Source organism: Ciona robusta, chromosome 3 (assembly GCF_009617815.1).
Source record: "Ciona robusta chromosome 3, ASM961781v2".
NCBI classification, from domain to species: domain Eukaryota; kingdom Metazoa; phylum Chordata; class Ascidiacea; order Phlebobranchia; family Cionidae; genus Ciona; species Ciona robusta.
In genome coordinates, this window is record NC_143237.1 from 10659678 (window position 1) to 10680735 (window position 21058).

At 35.8% G+C, this 21058-nt stretch overlaps 2 protein-coding genes across 4 annotated transcripts; one reads left to right on the forward strand and one right to left on the reverse strand.

Annotated features, from left to right (window-relative positions):
* Positions 1-292: 292 nt before the first annotated feature.
* LOC149739324 (fibronectin-like) lies at positions 293-17476 on the forward strand. 3 transcript variants are annotated; one of them, XM_089873876.1, is made up of 16 exons: positions 293-429; positions 3328-3392; positions 4337-4446; positions 7519-7593; positions 9124-9277; positions 9866-10077; positions 11710-11952; positions 12503-12668; positions 13044-13184; positions 13688-13807; positions 14134-14354; positions 14734-14830; positions 15291-15420; positions 15743-15915; positions 16309-16415; positions 16750-17476. In XM_089873876.1, exons 2-16 carry the CDS (start codon positions 3329-3331, stop codon positions 16888-16890), a joined length of 2154 nt encoding a protein of 717 aa, XP_089730002.1. In that variant the 5' UTR covers positions 293-429; position 3328; the 3' UTR covers positions 16891-17476. The 3 variants fall into 3 exon arrangements, with proteins under 3 accessions (XP_089730002.1, XP_089730003.1, XP_089730004.1); XM_089873877.1 differs by lacking the exon at positions 7519-7593; XM_089873878.1 differs by lacking the exon at positions 3328-3392.
* A 530-nt stretch (positions 17477-18006) lies between these two features.
* Positions 18007-20757, reverse strand: LOC149739325 (apoptosis regulator Bcl-2-like). Its single transcript, XM_089873895.1, has 3 exons — positions 20450-20757; positions 19798-20131; positions 18007-19012 (listed from the first exon to the last, which is right to left on the reverse strand). The coding sequence occupies exons 1-3, from the start codon at positions 20686-20688 to the stop codon at positions 18848-18850; spliced, it is 738 nt and encodes a 245-aa protein (XP_089730021.1). The 5' UTR covers positions 20689-20757; the 3' UTR covers positions 18007-18847.
* Between the last annotated feature and the right edge of the window lie 301 nt (positions 20758-21058).

Here is a 21058-nt window from a genome sequence, read left to right on the forward strand (position 1 = left end):
ACTTTACCCTAGTTTACAATTTGTCGTAACAACCAATTTCCCTGAATACGGCTCTTCACAAATCTTAATTATTCACACGAAGTGTAATAAACTAACGAGAAGTGCGTATTGGGTAATGGGCCTATATCCATGGCTGTCATGTCGGGCAGTAGACTCGTAATTAGCGAGGTAGGATAGCCTGGGGGGTCGGTAAGGTTATAGCGATCGTGTAACGTCAAGCCTCATTCCTTCGCAACGTGTGTGTCGAGAACCAAGTAGACGCAAAGCAATAAATCAAATTTCATTTCCCGCAGAAAAATTAGGTTGTTAAATTTTAAAGTCGCTCGTTTAACGGGCGGATTGGGTTGTTTCTAAACTATAACACCAAGTTCATAGAGAAGTCTATTTGATAACGGAGGTGACGGGCAGAGGACAGTTACAATATAACAGGTAACAGGGTGTGAGATTTTGAATGATTTTTATTAGGCGGTTTTAGCAAAAAAAGTTAAAATATTTTTTGACTTTGCTACCAGGAATGGAATGTACGGTTTAAGTCAAAGTGACTTAAATATGAATATTTTTATCGTTGATTTTTGGCAAAAAAGCCAAAAAATTAATAAAATTAAATCCAAAAATACCAGCCGGAGTTTTTCTATCGTTTTTTTCTGCAATCTAAATAAATATCATGGAAATAATAATCAGCTAAATTATCTTAATTGGGTAATTACTAAATGCCATAAGATCTGTGTTTTAGTTTTGAAATATGCCTGCCAGGAGTGCCAGCAACATTTTAATTGTTGGTTTATTTTAGGCCAAAGTTGACATAACATTAGCGTTCTGTTTTATCGTTTAGTCTATACTATACCATGCATAGTTTCAAATTGGCTCTTTTGGTTATTTTAAATATATCAACCTTATTTTTGCATTAGAGCAGAATTTCGTCAGCCAGTATATTTATCCTAACTCTTACAAATATATTTTTAACAATATTTCGTTTTATTATCTACATAAATCCAAATATTTACTTTCGTTTACACCGACTGTTCTTTGTTCGGAACAATCGACATTTGCGCGACCTTGCTATGACGTCATAATTGCGAACGATTGTCTAACAATTTGTTGTTCCATCAATTCTCGAACAATTTACGACGATATTCTAAAACTACTTGAAAGTGAAGGCAATTGTTTATGACGTAATAAGCAAAAAGTTCGCGAACGAATTTCTTTGTCTAACATGGCGGCGATTTCTTATTAGTAGGGTTGGGTAAGATGAGACACCTTTAGCACATAATATCCAGATATCCTGATCGCGTTTTAAACAGTTAACAACGGTCTATGGGAGTCGTGAGGATACGGTTTTAGAATTCTTTGAATGTTCTTTGTTTACTACCAAATCAGGTACGAGAACATAGAATGAAAAGATGTCCCCCCTACTGTGTATAGAAAATTTGGACAAAACTTAGAACTATTATGCAGTTTTATTATATATATATATATAGACGCCAAAAGGCGAAATGCCAATTGGTTTATTTGTACCGAAATGTTACAAATAAACCATATTGGTGAATTTAGTCAAAAAATGGAAACTACATAGATTAGTCCACCACGCCGCCCGCACATAAAGGACCGCCCTATCGCTGTCAAAATATTTAATTATAATCCGGACGTTGAGTTACACACCAGGTAATTCACGGTAATTATAAAGACTTGAATTATAGCGGACGTAGTTGTCGTACAACGTGGACAAAGCTTTGTGTTCTATAGGATTAGTGTTTGTGTAAATACTGTTGTAACTTACTTGGTTTTTGCCGATTTCACGCGTACTTTTGTCTAGTTTAACAATCAGTGCCTATTTTTGCTGTAAAAAGCAGTATTTTGCATTTTTTCGGTGAGGTATTACAGTAAGGCATGCCATGGAACCTTAAATTTTGACAAGAGTTGGCCCATCACCACGTATATTTAGTATAAATTAACTTTGTAACAGGATTAAAACCAGTTGTTTAGCGTGTTTTTTAACGATTGTCGTTTTGATGTTAATTCCCTTCCTTTGCTGTTTCGTTTACTTTGATCTATGCTATCGTATTCGATGAGATACGTATAGAGTGGGGTGGGTGAACATGGGACAACTTTTTATTCAAGAAAAATTAAACAATTATAAAACCGTATCCTTACAACTCCCATAGACCGTTGTTAATTGTTTAAAACATGATCGGGATATTTAGATATTGTGTGCTAAAGGTGTCCCATCTTACCCCACCCTAATATATAGAAGTTGTATCGTTGTGCTGGTTTCCTGATACTTGATCAAATATTAGGTTTTCGTTATCGTATTTGTGGAGATAAACAAAATTCAAGTTATAATTCGAAAATTTTGTGTCCAAAATATGACCATCGTTTTAGTAGCGTTGTAACCAGCAAGGGGTCAGACGAGATAAACTATAGAAATAAACAAAGGCGACATTACGGTGACCTCTCAACCTTTATTTAGTGAACAAAATGCTGTGTGACGAAACAATGCTAAGGGATGACGTCATTGTTATTGATATAAATATTTTCATTAAAATTTCGGAATTCCTAAACAAGCTTAAGAAGATTTAAAAATGTTTGAACTTTGATTCATTTCGAAAATAAACGAAAACTATTAAGGGTTTAATTTCGGGAGAAATAGCGTTTCAAAATGGCGATACCTATTTCGCAAGTAAAGCACGCACCGTGTGGCAGACGAACCTTCGCGTTTGAATAAATACAACTTTTTCATGAGCTTCATTGGACAATATAATACGTAGATAGCAAAAGTATCAGAATAATTTAAAATTTACTTGAAAAGTTGCATTGTAATAAAATCGACTGTAATTTTTAACGCCCACGATTAGTTTTCGGGAAATACCATGTCTGGTATATAACAGCTGAATATCCTACGTTTCATTTTTACTTTCGCCAGAATAATTTACATTTCATATAGTAGGATGGGAAAGATGGGACACCCTTTGATTCTATTTTTTCCTACATTTTGGCAGTAAACAAAGAACATTCAATGAATATAAAACCTTGTCATCACGACTCCCATAGACCGTTGTTAATTGTTTAAAACACGATCAGGATATTTAGATATTTTGTGCTAAAGGTGTCCCATCTCCCCCCACCCAACTATCTTATTGTTAAGTATATTGTTTTGTATTTTTTTATTCTTTTATTCGCCTATCGATCATTAATTTCCTACAATTTACATTATATTTAAATTTACTTTTTATTACGCACAGAAATATTTTACATTTAACTTTTTTCCTTTTTTGTGCGGAACATTTTTAGATTTTTTAGAATATTTTATTCAACTTTTATTTCCCACAGAATGAATATGGGAGAATTCTTCACACTTGTTGTGATCGTGGCAATATTTAAAGTCGGCAATGCAGGTGGGGGCAACTATTTATATGAAGTTGGCGTGTTAGTTGTTTATATTGTTATACTCAGTTTAACAAACGCGTTATTACGATTGACGTTGCCAATCTACGTGAGGATAAATAAGTTACATTCATAACCTTTTGTTCGCTCTCACGTTATCACGCAGTTTTGAAATCCTTAGTTTATATATAGTAAGGTGGGGGAAGATGGGACACCTCTTTATTCTATTTTATAGGCACATTTGGTAGCAATAAAAAAACATTTAAAGAAATATAAAACCGTATCTTTACGACTCCCATAGACTGTTGTTAATTGTTTAAAACACAATCAGGATATTTAAATATTAGGTGCTAAATGTGTCCCGTCTTTCCCCACCCTATAACTATATATACTGGTTTATTAAACACGGCAACATAGTCTTTTCGCCTTTTAATTTATTCAACTTGGTGTAGCGACCACGCTTATTTTCTTCCAATTAAATGTAAAAAATGTTTTAACTGTAAGTGTGTTTTTTACGGTTACTTCATCGTTTTGATTTTGTATATTTGTTCAAGAATTGGTGGTATGCGGTATTTATGTAAGAACGGTTGTCGTATATTTTACTCCGTGTGGGATCCTTGCGGACGACGTTATCAGGGAACTGAATGTGTAGCCACTGTTGGCTCATTAACACAAGATTGTATATGCAGATTCTATTATACATGTGTGAGGTCCTACAGTGAGGCATGCCATGGGACTTGGGATTTAGGCCAGAGTTGCCCATTACCCCAACATTGTATATGCACATTCTATTCTATATGGGTGAGGTTCTACAGTGAGGCAAGCCATGGTACCTGGGATTTAGACCAGAGTTGGCCTTTACCCAGTTTATTGTATTACAACATATAAGTTAGTTGGGTTTTGTAGACTTTTAATTAACATCGCAGAATTCTAACAAACCCAACACTCCACACAGCGTTGATTGTACCGGTACCAGCTGTAATGGTTCAAGATGTCACAACCAACTCCATCACATTGAACTGGACGATGCCTCATAACGAGTTCTATGACAAGTTTATTGTTCGGGTATTCAGTCAAATTATTTGTTTTTCTTTTTACAGCAATGATATCTTAAATTATTAATGTGCAAAGTTTTTTTACTAATTAAAAATAGCGTTTTTATTATTGTTAAAAACAGGATTAGGAAATATGGGATATTTTGCGTTTATTGTTCAAGTATTTGAACAACTTTTTTATGTTTTTATTATACGGTTATGATAAATTAAATTTAATAATTACTTTTTCAGTTTTGCTGTTCCTACTGTTTAAAAAAGAACTTTAATTTGTTAAAAACACGATTAAGAAGTATTGGATAATATATATTCTAACGGTGTTCATTTTACCCCATACAGTATTTTATATATCTGTTGATATATTCTAACAATAGACAATTTAAAGGCGATATATGGGTTAGATCGTAAGTGGTGTAGGTTTAGGAATTGTCGTTAAAAAACCATTAGGTTTGAATTGGCATCAAATCGGTCATAATATAAAGGGCGTTATATTTAAATTTTGCATTTTCTAATAACGTCGTTTCTCACGTCAATTTGACACCAAAAATTCAAACTTTCGTTTAAGAAAATCTTTCTAAAAGTTGAAAATCGAGTTTTGTTTATGATTTGTTACTGTTAGCTTATACACCCCGTCCCTATCGCGGTATCTTGAGATATTCCGACTTCATCTTATCACGCCTACGATCCTTAAGTCGCCCTAGGCATGAACGGTCGATACACAACGAACTTGAAACTTGTGTATTGAATATATAGTGGTTATAATGTGGAACATAATGGCTCGTTTTACATGTAAGCTTAATTGGGGTATTTTAAAGACAATGATATTTAATGCTCACTGCCGAGTTATAACATGGGTGTCTTCTTATACAACAGACACACATGGTGTATTCATACACCTCATGCTCACTGTCAAGTTATAATATGGGTGTCTTCTTATACACCAGACACACATGGTTTATTCATACACCTCATGCTCACTGTCGAGTTATAACATGGGTGTCTTCTTATACACCAGACACACATGGTGTATTCATACACCTCATGCTCACTGTGGAGTTATAACATGGGTGTCTTCTTATACACCAGACACACATGGTGTATTCATACACCTCATGCTCACTGTGGAGTTATAACATGGGTGTCTTCTTATACACCAGACACACATGGTGTATTTATTATACACCTCATGCTCACTGCCGAGTTATAACATGGGTATCTTCTTATACACCAGACACACATGGTGTATTTATACACCTCATGCTCACTGTCAAGTTATAACATGGGTGTCTTCTTATACACCAGACACACATGATGTATCCATACACCTCATGCTCACTGTCGAGTTATAACATGGGTATCTTCTTATACACCAGACACACATGGTGTATTTATATACACCTCATGCTCACTGTCAAGTTATAGCAGGTACGTCTTATAGACCAGACATATACTTTCACACGCCAATAACCGGATTAGCACGACGCAATCGGTAAAAGCAGGATCGGTAAAACCGGTTTCAACAAGATTCAAAGATTACGCCATCGCTTGAACAACGAACCTCCCGTGGAATATAAACGCCCATAAAGTAATGAAGCACCCGAATTGTTAAACATTATTCTGTGTGATATATTTTTCGTATAACTTGGTTTAAACTATCGTTTCAATTGTGAGCTAACAAAGAATATTTACGTAATTATTACCGGATCCTTACCTGCCTAAAATTTGTTAATTGTTAAAATCACGATTAGGAAATATGGGACATTATGTGCTAACGCTATCCCATCTTACCCCGCAGCATTATACGTGGCAGAAACTTGTAAAAATCTGCCCTTTAATGTAAAACTAGTGTAAAGAAAGACAATTTAAGGCGAAATAGCATCGTTGCGCATGCTCTAATCTAAACGCACAGACGTTTCATTTTGATGCTTTACTTTAGAGATAGCTATGCTACAAGTGATGCGTCGCTGTTTTAGATTTATCGCGTCGTAATTACGAAGCTCCATCAGCAGTCGTGTAAGTCGCGAAGCAATTTGACCTTCTTTATGACGTAATAGAGGATGACTGTGAGTCTCCATTTAATTACCGACAACGACATAATAACGTTTATGACGTCATAACCAAACAACGTTAATCACCGACGTTGACCGCGATCGTTAAACGCGCGAACCGCGATTATGACGGAGTTTATAGAACGTTGCTATTGTTTGCTGTCGGTCAAACAATGGCGGATGAGGGATGTTTGAAAATCGTTAGATAAAAGACAAACAGTGTACTGGTTCGTGGTATAAACACCAAACAGTGTACCAGTTCCTGGGATAAAGGACAAACAGTGCCCCGGATTTCGAATTAGCAAGAAAAATCATAATGAAAAACCCCTTGGTTTTAACATGCAAAAGGTATCGAATCGCTCTACCATTAACAGTGGGTAATGAGCTAAGCAGACTAATTGAATAAAGAGCCTAAGCACATCACCACAATAAACCCCCACCCCCAGCTTGCCCAACTTTTACCCATTTATAGCTCTGGGTACATTGAAATAATGACCAAATCAAATCATTAACTCTAGTTTGGCTTATTAATAAATCCAAACTAGTTTACGGAATATATTAGTTACCTTATGGTACGTGCTAACTGAATGCAGCTTTAATTTATTGTCATTTATAACAATGCTAATTAACCTATCATGTCATTTACTAATGCAATATAACAATATCATTGTATGGCTATGAAAAAGGCTCTCTCAAAGTGAGAGAGAGGGAGAAAAAGGAAAATATGAGGGGACAATTTTGCTTTAATGGCCCTAAACATTTTTGCCTAAATATTGCAGTTAATATAACATTAACATCTCTTTTTTTTTAAATACATTTATTAATAGTCAAGCAATTTTTGTAGCTAGCACCCTTCAAAACCTTTAATACGATTAATAATTTTTTAAAGTTTTTTAGTTATTTTTGTTGATATTCAGAGTGTTTTTGAAAAGTTTTTTTAAATTGCTAAACTTTTTTAATTGTTTTTTGTCGCTTTTTTTGTTGTTTTTGCCGCTCAGCATGACATAACGCTGCTGTGTATTCTAACAAACTTACAGGTTCAGCCAGCAGTTGTAAAGACATGTCCGGTAGCCATCCCATCAGGTTGCCAACCTTGTGGTAGTAATATGCTGGTATGTTTAAATGGTGGTGTGAGTTTCAGGGGCTCTGAATGAAAAAAATGTGAAAAAATTAAATTTTTAATTTTTCGCACCTTACCTTGGGTTTGAACCTTGAGCCTTCTTGTTGATATTTTCATTTGGTTTTTCAGCATATGCAGAAAAACAATTTAAATTATTTTTCACACCCAATCTGTAAAAATCTTGTTTTAGAAATTTGTCACACCTCACCTTGGGTTTTGAACCTAGAACGCTCCACTTCATAATCTTTTCCACTTTAATTAAATAGTTTTTCGGCACATCGCACATGTATAAAAAATGAATTATTTTTCCTCCCAATTTTTAATATATTTCAATTTAAAATACTTTACCTATCTTTGGGTTGTAAACTTAGAACCATCATGCTCACAATCTTCTCCACTCCACTATTATTATTGCCCCATTTGTTTGGCACATACATAATTATTTTTGATTATGTTATCTTTAAAAATATCCTTTTTTATTTCAATGTCCTCAGCTTGACTAAATACATTGTATTGCATGTTGACCATATAGTTTTTGCACCTAGGCATAAATTTTATATTATTTTGTTGCATTTACATTGCATGGACATACATGGTGATCATTCATGCATGCTTGGCCTTAACATAATTTAAACTAAAAGAAAATCACATTCATATGTATTTCGGATAAAAACAAGGCTAATAAATAGTAAAGTTACAGTCATTTTAACACATGCTTATCCCAATAAAAAAAAATATAAAATCCCGCCCAAAAAAATGGGATTTTTGTCTCACAAGTATCATATATAAGCACATGAAAACCATTTGTATAAAAAGTAAATACCCAACCAAAGCCTAAACACCCAGCATATTAGTTGGCAGCTCAATTTCTTTCAGGTTTTGGTTACTTTATTCTTCCTTTTTGATTTTCTTACATTTTTAAAATCAAATTTATTGAAAAAAACAAACTTGAACTTTAATTGTTTCTTATGTTGTTTATACGAAGTTATAAACAACGGATATTCTTGTTTTGTTCTCTTTGGTGTCTTTATATGTAAAAACAATATTTATGCTAGACTGAATTAGATGGTAAAAATATGTTTATAATTTTTATTGTAACATTTATTATTTAATTATTTAATATTTAATAAATACTGTGCATTGTGCATAAAGTTTAATACAGCATATACTTCCCATTTGATTTCATGTCAGAACCAAAATACACCAAAAAAATAGGATAATACCCAATTAAATACAGTGCCCAAGCAAATTAAATCAAAACACCCCCTCTCACTTTTACCCATTTTCACCCATGGTCGACCAACATACATAACACTCAATCAACTCATCACCTTTCAAACACTTTAACAGTAATTCCCTACAAAATATACAGCAGATCAATAAAATAACCCCCCCCCCCTCAAAGCATACCCAATATTGTATTAACTTTCAACCACTTTTTAAAAATCACAACTTTTATTTTAAAAATAATAACTTTTAAACACCCCACCACAATATTGCATTAATCCACTCCTTTCACCAGACCTTCCCAAGCGCTGGCATCCAACGCCCCTTTTTACCCGCACAGACCTTTCGTGTGGTTGAGAATTTGCAACCAGGTTATTTGTATACGTTCACGGTAACTGCATCAAGGGGGGCGATGACAAGCGATATAGCTGTGCTTAACCAAGACACAAGTAAGCGAACATTACGTTTATTTTGTTTTTGTTGAGATAACATTGGGGTTCACTGTATAATGTGTTGTAGGCTTTTGTATAAGATTATTGTTTATTTTGTTTTGGCTGAGATATCCCTGGGTTCACTGTATAAAATGTGTTGGCTTCTAACAAACTTTGGGCTCAAGAGATCTTTAATATCTGAACTAAGACACAATTTAGCATCGATTGTTATTTGGTAGTTGGGTAACATTGTGGTTTGTAACTTACATATATTTATAGGAAAAAAATACCAGGATAATAACCAGGACACCAGTTATTGAACATATAGTTAACTCCCATGTTATAACACAGAGTAGGTTCATTGTATGTGGGGTCTCTTTTTGTGGCTATACATACATGTATCCATTAGAAAAAAATATCTTCCTATTTTAAAACATACATGGTGGCTTAAAACTTTGTTTTGGCGGAAGTAGTGACCACTTGGTTTCTACACAAAGAACTTTCACTGATTTATTAAAACACCTCACTCCTTCTACTTCATTTCCCCCTTAGTTGTAACATACCACACATAAACTATTACATATTAACACTTCAATCCATTCACAGTCCCCCTTCCCCCACAAAACCTTGCCCTTGAGACTTTTGATCAAATCGAGCTGATAATTGAGAGTCCCTACTTTGAGAACACCCAGTTCACCCTCAATTTCCCTGGTATTGAAGCAGTATGGGAACCTCCTACTGAAGGATTCTGTGACTGCTATGATGCAACTATATCACCAAGTGATGGACAAATGGCTTTCCCTACCCATGGAAATGAAGTAAGTATGAATGAATGAATGTAACTTACTTTTTCCTCGCGTGGCCTGAAAACGACAGTAGTTATCACACGGGTTTATCACCTCGTGCCAGCTTACAAGTTACCATGTATGTTACTTTGTGGGTAATTATTTTGGGGGGGGGGGATTTTTTCATTTCTTTAATGTATGACTGATAATTTGGACAACCTATTAGTAACCACTGGGTTGGAGCAATTGCCGTTAAGTGTCGAGGCCAAGAACACTTGGTTACAGGCAGGTGCGCTAACCACTATGCTACGGCACCGGTACAAAGTAGTCACCACAGTTGTTTAGGTGCATGCCTTTAAAAAAGTTTATTATTTTATACAGCAAGACTTTATCAAGGCAAACTTTGGTATAAAAAATTGTTTTTAAATTGGGAGAAACAATGTATAACCAGCAGCAAAACCAGCAGAATATCCAAAGTTAAATACATAGTAAGGTGTATGAAACAGAACACCTGTTACAAAAATTATTTCAACAGTAATTTTGGGTTTTTTTCTCCAAATAAATTCTATGTAATTTTAACACGTCACACAAAGAACACATTTTTCTCTTTAACCTTAAAATCAGTTTGTGCCTGGGGCAACTTAGGCAGCCAATCCTCTAAACAACATTCTTGACTTTTGATTTTAAACGCAATTAAACATTACACATATGGTTAAAAGTTAAAAAGTTTGAAGAATAAAATTTTTAAACTTCATTTTTATCAGAAAACAGCAGTGGTTGAACTGCCACTTTGCTAGTCATTTTTATAGATTTTAAAACATTTTTTACTAGTGCCCTCAAAATAATTAAAATAAAGAAAAAAATCTAATAGTTACATAACAATGGTGTTAAAATGGATAAAAATGTATAGCAAAGTGGCTTTTATAGAAAAAATATAGATGTTTTATTGAGACACAAAACTGTGTGATTTAAAACATGTTTTATACCTAGAAACATAAAGGTTAAACCTTAAAATGTTTCGAGTAATTTTCTAAAAATATTCAAGGTCAATCTTAAAATTGGGTGAAATTCAACCTCTGCCTAGATCCCATGACACCTAGGTCTTTTCAAGTTTGAATCACAGACCATGTTATGATAGCATCATGTTACTGCTATAATAACTTCCCTGTTGCATTTTAATGGCTATTATTTTGTCACTGAGCCTGAATTGTATTATTGCATTGTTAGATAACAATCAATCATTATAGATCACATTGCAAATTATTGAGTCATAATCCTCAAATGACAGGAAAATTTGAATTGATAGAAAGTAATTGAATGAAAAACAAAGTGCGACAGTGAGCATGAGGTGTATGAATACACCATGTGTGTCTGGTGTATAAGAAGACACCCATGTTGTAACTGAACAGTGAGCATGGGGTGTTTGAATACACCATGTGTGTCTGTTGTATAAGAAGACACCCATGTTATAACTTGACAGTGAGCATGAGGTGTATGAATACACAATGTGTGTCTGGTGTATAAGAAGACACCCATGTTATAACTCGACAGCGAGCATGAGGTGTATGAATACACCATGTGTCTGGTGTATAAGAAGACACCCATGTTATAACTTAGCAGCAATCCTAATACCCCCCCCCAGTATTAACTCTTCTTACCCCACAGAACAACGCTGGGACCCTGGTTCGTCAATTCATCCGTTTGACCCCCGGCAAGACATACACAATCACCCTCTACTCCACCACTTGTGGCACTGGAGAGCTGGGAGTCCTCCGTAGCGACCCGATAACGAGAACTATCGTCCTCCAACCATCTGACCCACCCCCTGTGACGGATGAAACAGGAACAACTAGCACGACACTGAAGTGGCAGAACGGCGTCATCGTGGGACTGTATGATAATTTTGAGGTAATTTTAGTTTGGCTTTTTTAGTTCTATATTTTTTAGTTGTATTGGAACCATATTCATGGTTAAATTATAAAATATTGTATAACTTTAATAATTTAAAACCACCAGTGTTGCCCAATTAAAACCTCCAGTGTTGCGCAATTAAAACCACCAGTGTTGCGCAATTAAAACCTCCAGTGTTGCGCAATTAAAACCTCAAGTGTTGCGCAAATAAAACCTCAAGTGTTGCGCAAATAAAACCTCCAGTGTTGCGCAATTAAAACCTCAAGTGTTGCCCAATTAAAACCTCAAGTGTTGCGCAAATAAAACCTCCAGTGTTGCGCAATTAAAACCTCCAGTGTTGCGCAATTAAAACCTCCAGTGTTGCGCAATTAAAACCTCCAGTGTTGCGCAATTAAAATCTCCAGTGTTGCGCAATTAAAACCTCAAGTGTTGCGCAAATAAAACCTCCAGTGTTGCGCAATTAAAACCTCCAGTGTTGCGCAATTAAAACCTCCAGTGTTGTGCAGTTAAAACCTCCAGTGTTGCGCAAATAAAACCTCCCCCTCAGATCATAGGATTGGAAGGAAACGCGACAATAGCGGAACCCGAATCACCGATGGATCGTCAACGAGAGATCACCGGACTCGATTCTTGCACAGAATATTCATTCGATGTTTTTACTTTGAATGAAAATGTTCAAAGCAGAAATGGACAAAGATCAACCGTGTATACAAGTTAGTATGGGATGTGTTTTACTGCGAGGTTGTGGGAGACTTGGACACATTAGTTTCATGTGGGGCATGTTCCACTCAAACGTATGGAGCACTGGTGTTGGGATAATGGGCCAACTTTGGTTTAAATTCAAGGTTCTTGACCTAACACATATAGAATAGAGTATGGTTTATGATGCAATAATGAGTGTCCGTTAGAAAAAAACGGTTAATTTTAAGCATGACTGTTTAGGGTTAAAACTTATAATGCCGCGGTGTAGGGTCTTACCCATATAGAATAGAATGCCTGTATTACAAAAAGGAACAATTTTGCAGGAGAAATAAAAATTAATATAAAGTTAAACTTTACAAACCATTAATCTTGTATATTCCATATAGAACCTGAAGCCGTCATTAACCTTCGTGTCATCGACTTTAATTCGACATCTCTATGGTTGTCTTGGATGAGGGGAAGCCCCCTTGAAGTTGGGGGTTACAAAGTTACGATCCAACCTCCTGGAAGAACAGTTGCAGTTACTAGTAAGTGGGGTAAAGTTTGTAACTTATTTATCATCACATGACGGGGGGTGTTCTGTTTCATACACCTTGTGCCAGCCTATTAGTTACCATGTATGTAACTTATTAACCTTGCATGGCGGGGCATCGACAGTTGTTATAACACGGGTGTATTGTTTCCTACGCCTCATGCTCACAAACCAACCAAAAGCCATGTCTGCTTATCCACACACTACAATAGCTTCAGCAACTCGACTGTGGGCATGGGAGTGGCAACCATGGATAAGTCACTCAAGTTCCACCCACAAAGATATAAATGACCAAACCAACCAAAAGCCATGCCTGCTTATCCACACACTGCAATAGCTTCAGCAACTAAACTGTGGGCATGGGAGTGGCAACCATGGATAAGCCACTCAAGTTCCCACCCACGAGAATATAAAAAACTGTTTTTAAACCCCTGCCATGCGAAGATTAATAATTTTATTCATTTAAATAAGGACACTAACATTATATATTCCCTACAGAAACCAGCCTTATAGTGACGGGGCTTTCACCAGGCACCATGTACAATGTATCTGTCATATCTAGATGTGTGGACAACTTATCTGTTGAGAGCGTGCCAGTATCTATACAACATGCTACAGGTGAGGTCTTGTGTTCTGTTTCATACACCTCGTGTCCCTTTATGAATTACCATATATAGAGTGTAGTGCCTCTTTTTGGAAACTCTAAATTACTCAGTATCTTGCCCAAACCACACTTGCCTGTCAGTACCAAGCTTCGAACTCAATATTTTCTAGCACAATTCTTTCATTGAAATTTTGTGTTTAATATTTTAATTTTATTTGGTTTAAGTCCTATGATCTGTACCCCATCAAACACTCTGCAGTACCATGCGTATTAACATTGTACCTACAGTTCGATTTATAATATAAATACAGCAGAGAAATAAACCCAAGTATTCCCATAGTCCCCTACGTACCACAAGGGGGCAACGTTCGTTGCGAGGTCAACGGACCACTTGAAGGCAACGCAGCGATACGAACATCTGTGATTTCTATGTCATGGTCTCCACCGATAGCCGGGGATTGGGACGGATTCGTGATTGATTATTCGCCTTACCAGTTCGAGATCGGAACCTCGTACCCTCCGTCTCCCATCGTTGTCGGGAGGAATGTGTTCAGGGCAAATGTAAGGATTAATATGATCTTGAAAATGAATCTAAACTTAAATTGCATTCTCTTTGATGTCATTATGACACTTGTGATAAAAAAGAATGAATAACATGTTCTTTGTTGAATTTTAGGCAATATTTTTGTTGATTTTGCTTATTTTTCTGCATAACTTGTTAATCTAAACCCGGTTACCTTCGTGTATAAAAAGACACCATATGTGTGTAGGTTAATTTCAGGAAAGCAAACATCTGTTAAGGTTTATTCCATTGCTTGATTGAAACATTGCTTACTTTTAATACCTGGTTAAACTTGACCTCTTGTTCCATTTGAATATTTTTGCTTTATCTTTATCTTTATTTATTTATTATATTTCTTGTTTGAACCATTGTCCACAGATCACCCTACCAGTAGCTGGTCGTATTCTCACCATTTACCTGAGAACTAAACGTGGAAACGTGTTGAGCGTGCCAAACGTGTTGGATGCTAATTGTGGTAAGTACCTGAAAATATCAGTTGATCTTAAGTTTGGTATACATAGACAGTAACTTGGTCCTGCTTTGGCATGTAATATTTGCTTTAACCCAGTGGTCACGAATAGGTTGTTTAAATTATTAGCCAAACAAAAAAATCACTCTCAAAGTTATATTTGTGGTAATGCGTAAGCGGGCACGAGGTGTATGAAACAGAACACCCGTGTTATAGCGACTGTTGTTGCCCCGCCATGGGAGGAGAAATAAGCTACATACGTGGTAACTTGTAAGAGGCCACGAGGTGTATGAAACAGAAGTGGATCATCCCAATGTTCATTATGATACCTAGTTGTATATAACAGATTAACAGATATGGTTGTATATAACAGATATGAAAACGTTTCAACATAAATATAAAATTATAATATGTATCATGTTATGTCCTATCATGTACCAATGCATTACCTTCCACCAATCCACAGCTGATGAAGCCGGTGTCGCCATCAGAAGATGCAGAATCTCAACCGCCATTGAACCACTCAGATGGAATATTACAATCACACTGATTCGTAACGACACATACATGTTTATACAGATACCACACCACCCAATGTGAGTATAAGTTCACAGTATAATGTGTGTAAATTCACTATAAGAAGACACCCATGTTATAATTTGACAGTGAGCATGAGGTGTATGAATACATCATGTGTGTCTGGTGTATAAGAAGACACCCATATTATAACTCGACAATGAGCATGAGGTGTATGAGTACACTATGTGTGTCTGGTGTATAAGAAGACACTCGTGTTATAACTTGACAATGAGCATGAGGTGTATGAATACACCATGCGTGTCTGGTGTATAAGAAGACACCTATGTTGTAAAACTTAACAGCAAACATAAGGTATAACATTCTTACTTACTTTTTCAGACGTTTTTCACTCATTCACCATGAGTTTAATGTCCCACCATACAACACAGCGGACTATGACATCATTATAAGGAATCCATGTATTTCGTATTATGATGCAAAACTTGTGGTTTACCCTGTATGTCCTGAAGGTTCAGAAAGTCAATGTAGTACAGTGGTCAGAAGATTGTGCAGTAAGTGCCATCTTGCTTTTATTTGGTAATAGTGAATGTAATGAATAATATGGAAAAAATAATCATATATTTAAAATTTTAAAACTTGTCCAGAGCAGTTTATTACTCACATCTATCTTTATTAAGGTGACTATTAACGACCAAAAGCAATTGACCAAAATTATCCTTTGGTTGTTTGTTAAAAAAATCTTGTTCGACAAAATAACCCATTTTTTGTGAAAGTTTTGAACATAGATTTTTAATAATAAGTATTTGTAGTTATATTGTTGTTTCTATAACAACTATTGTTTTATATACCATCTATTTAAATACATGCAGTTGTTTAGATGTTTATATAAAAGTAACATTGTATTATTATCACTTTATTATATGTTATATTATTCACATCCACAGCGAAACTCACCAGCAAACCACCTCTGACCGGAAACGATCCAAACCCAGATCCTCGCCCGTTTAGACCAACACAAGCTTGCTGTAATGGAATCGCTTACAACCCATTTGTAAGTGGTTTGTATTGGTTGGACTGTAATGGTCAAAAAGCCATCGCTGGCTTATATCTTACATTGTGACATCACAATGCCCACGAGTGCATTTTTTTATAACTTTGAAGTCTGATTTTTTAAACGTTTATACCTTTCAAATTAAACAAAATTTTCACAATTTAGCTGTTTATTTAGTATAGACATAAAACTTCGATTTTTATAAAAAAACAAACTCTGCAACCATGAAAACTGTCAGCTGGACTCTTAAACATTTTACAATAACTTGATCATAAAGTGTACAAACTATATATAAATTAAACTTCAATTTTCTAACCATCATTATAACTCGTAGGAGGCCGATTGCTGTCACAACCAACTTCTCCGGGAGTCCACGGATAGCATGGGGTGTTGTTTCACCCGTTGGTATAATGTTTCCACCCATGCTTGCTGTGGGACGGGAAGGGTGAGGTCCCTCACTAATGGATGCCAGTAATCGTCATCAAAACTTTTGTAAAATATGTTCCAGCTACACACTAAGTTTTGGAAAAAATTGTAAATGAAAAAGTGCACAATTGCCAATTCGTTGAGTAGTATATTTATTTATAAAGATAATTGCAGAAAAAATGGAAATTTACAGCGAAATAGCTGTTAAAAATATGTTATAGTGTAAAGTATAACACAATTAATATTTATTGTTTAGAAAACGATAAAGGAAGTCAAATTAAATAAAACAAAACAAGATATTACAATCATTAGAACACATTTGTTACAAAATATAAAGTATTGGTCCAAAATCATGACCATTAAATTCATAATTGTAATTTCAAGTTTCAATGTTCGTGCTTTCTGCTCTTAAATAGTTTCTTGTTTAAAGCTTTAACAATATTTGTTGCTTTCTACCTGTGTGTGAAGCTAGCTCTCTTGTTTGTAATGCTGACTAATGCTTGCTAAAGTCTCAATTAGACAGAAGTTTTCAATTGGTATTTGTTCCCAGTTTGTATGTCTAGGTAATTTAATATAGGATGGCATTTCACTTATGTACGTTTCGAAATCATCAATAAATTGGCAACGAATCGCTATTTAGCATCTGCTTATCCACACACTACAATAGCTTCAGCAACTCGACTGTGGGCATGTGAGTGGCAACCATGGATAAGTCACTCAAGTTCCCACCCACAAAGATATATATATGACCAAACCAACCAAACGTCATGTCTGCTTATCCACACACTGCAATAGCTTCAGCAACTTGACTGTGGGCATGGGAGTGGCAACTATGAATAAGTCACTCAAGTTCCCACCCACGAGAATATAAATGACCAAACCAACCAAAAGTCATGTCTGCTTATCCACACACTGCAATAGCTTCAGCAACTCGACTGTGGGCATGGGAGTGGCAACTATGGATAAGTCACTCAAGTTCCCACCCACGAGAGTATAAATGACCAAACCAACCAAAAGTCATGTCTGCTTATCCACATACTGCAATAGCTTCAGTAACTCGACTGTGAGCATGGGAGTGGCAACCATGGATAAGTCACTCAAGTTCCCACCCATGAGGATATAAATGAACTACCTAATATCTTGAACTGTTGACCCAAAACACAAGTTATTTCATGATTCAGTTTTAATAGGAACCGACAATAGATAACAACAATGGATGCTGACACACACAACGACCAGCGTGCTGTTTCTGCTGTGTTAGATATCGGGCAACTGTACACTGAATATACATTGGGAAGCTACAGAAGCAACTGTGGATGCGAAATACGTTGGTGGATGGCGTAAGTGCGAAGTTATGTACAGTTGCCAAAATCACAATGTCTTCGTTATTAAACGAGGCACATTCTGTACATTTAGTTTAAACAAGCTCCGTGTTATGTGCAGTTAAAAGTAAACATTATTTTCACATCTTTTGCCAATTAAATCTCAATTTAAAGGGGAATTTACAAGAATTTAAATTTGAATTGAAACAAATACAGAAATAGAAGAAGTTATATATAGCACAAGGATCTAATGTTGCCAGCATTGTACATGCTATGTACTTGGGGTAATATGACCATGAAACATTGGTCTTAATGTACACGTTTAGAAGCTCTTTTTCTCACATTTATTTAACAAAGATACAACATTAAACAAGATACGCACCAGCTTAAGGGTGAATATTACCAACAATCTTACTGGAATAATCATTACAATAGTTAGAACATGAATACCACAGCTTTGTACCATGAAATAATAGGCGCCAAACCTGGGGTGGCAGGGTAGGCAGACATACCCAAGAATTTTCTACACTGCATTAATCAGTAAACATTACAACCAATTAGTTAGATTGTTTTTTGTAACTCGCATTTGCCGAAAAAACTAGTGCCAAGTATATGAATGGATGTCCAACTATCCCTGCCTCCCCTGTAATATTAAAAGTTTGTCGCCTATGCATGAAACACAATTCACTTCCGGGTCATAATTAAAGCTCCCAACCCAACGCACGCAGCAACAACACCTACGCTTATCGCTGAACGAAACGATGACGAAAAGTTATTTGGATCGAAACTCGTATCTTTTTGTAACTGAAGTCTTGTCTCTCCTGCTTCACTCCATTCAATTACGTTTTCCTGGGAAAAAAGTATTCGTCATATGCAGTTTATATAAACTGTCGGTTAAATACAGCAAATTTAATTATCTATAAGAGAATGGGCTTCAACCTTTATTTACTGAGTTTGTCTTGCTTATTATAGTGTTACAAAAGTACAGTGTTAGTCATATGAAGTATTTGTTTCCTGATGAGTATAGCAAATTTGATTATCTATATTACACAGGGGGCAAACTCTTCACCCTGATCCGAGGTCTCCATTGTTATTATAACATTTTCCTGGTAATGAATTAAACTTATCAGTTAAAAAAACACAGCAAGGCAACATATTTTTATTGTTATGGAAAACTCTGACCTATGTCTTATGTCTGCCATAGAACCTCACCCTTACAGTACAGTATATTTATATCAAATATAGCTAAGTGCTTCACATACGTCAACACATTAGTTGTCTCACTAGAGCCACAAGTCATATCAAGTTACAGACGCCGGCCCGATGGAACAAATTAATGGTGGGATCAAATAACGTTGATGTATTTACGACAAGTAGTTTACGCTTGTGTCCCAGGAAAGATAGATTGAGTGTCTATAAACTACCTCAGTGGGGTCTAGATGGTTCGCAAAAGTATCTTACTTAAGACCTCACTCTTATATCACCTACAAAGTTATAACAACTGGGTTTTCCTCCATGCGAGGATAAATAAGGTACATTCTTAAGCTGGCATGAGGTGAATCAAACAGATCACCCTTGTTATAACGACTGTTGTTGCCCCGTCACACAAGAATAAGTTTCACCCATGTACTCACCCATCCACCCTGCTTGTTCAGCCACCCAGTAAGCTCGGTGTCGATAAACTTTGAAACCCACGAAACAATCGCGTCAACTTGTTCATGTTTTTTAAGTTCCACGGCCCGCACAGCAACAATGGCTGCGAACACCAGCAAAGCAATAACATGTCCCCATTTAACATGGTTGTCTTCCACCTCCAAGATGTCACTTTGTATAAATATCTTGGAGTTGCTGGTTGCTTGTGACTTCATAGCGTTATCCGGGTAATTCCGTTTGAGAGGAAGTTGGAATAAATCTTTACAGATTCGCGAAAATGTTTTGTCCACGTCATCAGTTGACATGTTTACTGTCCTGTTGAAAAGAACGAACATTAAATAAAATCATTTATACAAAGTAAGAACCAATTTTGTAGCTAGATAATATAAAAGTAGTGGGCTTATCATTTTGTAAAAATATGAATTTATTTTTCATATATTGTGTAAGAAACGACAGTTTGTTTTCCCATTCAACATTAATCATTAAAACTGTTGTTGCTCACCAAAATACATTTAACGATAAATTTAATATTTTATTTCAACTTTCAACCGTTTATCCGAAAATAAATTACTCAATTCAAACAGCAGCTTATAGCACATTGGCATGAAGTAGGTTGCGTTAGATTAAACTTACTTTATTTCCTCCAGTAAGTCCGGAAATGTTTCTCTGTATCTTCTCTCGTATTCTGCCGCAATCTTTCGAATCGAAACATTCAATCGAGCGGGGTTAGTCTGGGGTAAGGGAAACCCCCTGGATGCTTGATCCTCGAGTTTACAACGGGACGAAAAAGAGTCGTACGATTCGGAAGCGATTGTTTCGTGGATCCGAAACAAAACATAGTCCTCAACCACCCTTCTAGTTTGTTGAACCATTCTACTTAATTACAAAACTTTCCTGCACATTCTTAATGCTTTGCTGCTGTGATGGAATAATTACAAGGATTTAGTTAAAAATTAAAACAAAAGTATTTTGCCACCTTTTAATTCGAAATAAATATCCTGTATTTTAGGAAAATATCTTCTGGAACAAAATTATAATTGTCTATTCTATATGGGTGAGGCCCTTAGGAAGGCATGCCATGGGAGCTGGAATTTAGACCAGAGCCGGCCCATTACCCATTTAATTAGGGTAAGTTTCTCTGATAAATTCTCACCATATGGCGGATGAAAATGTCTATAATTTATATATATATATATAATAATATTAACTTTAATGACAAACCAACATTTCCTAAAGCAAACA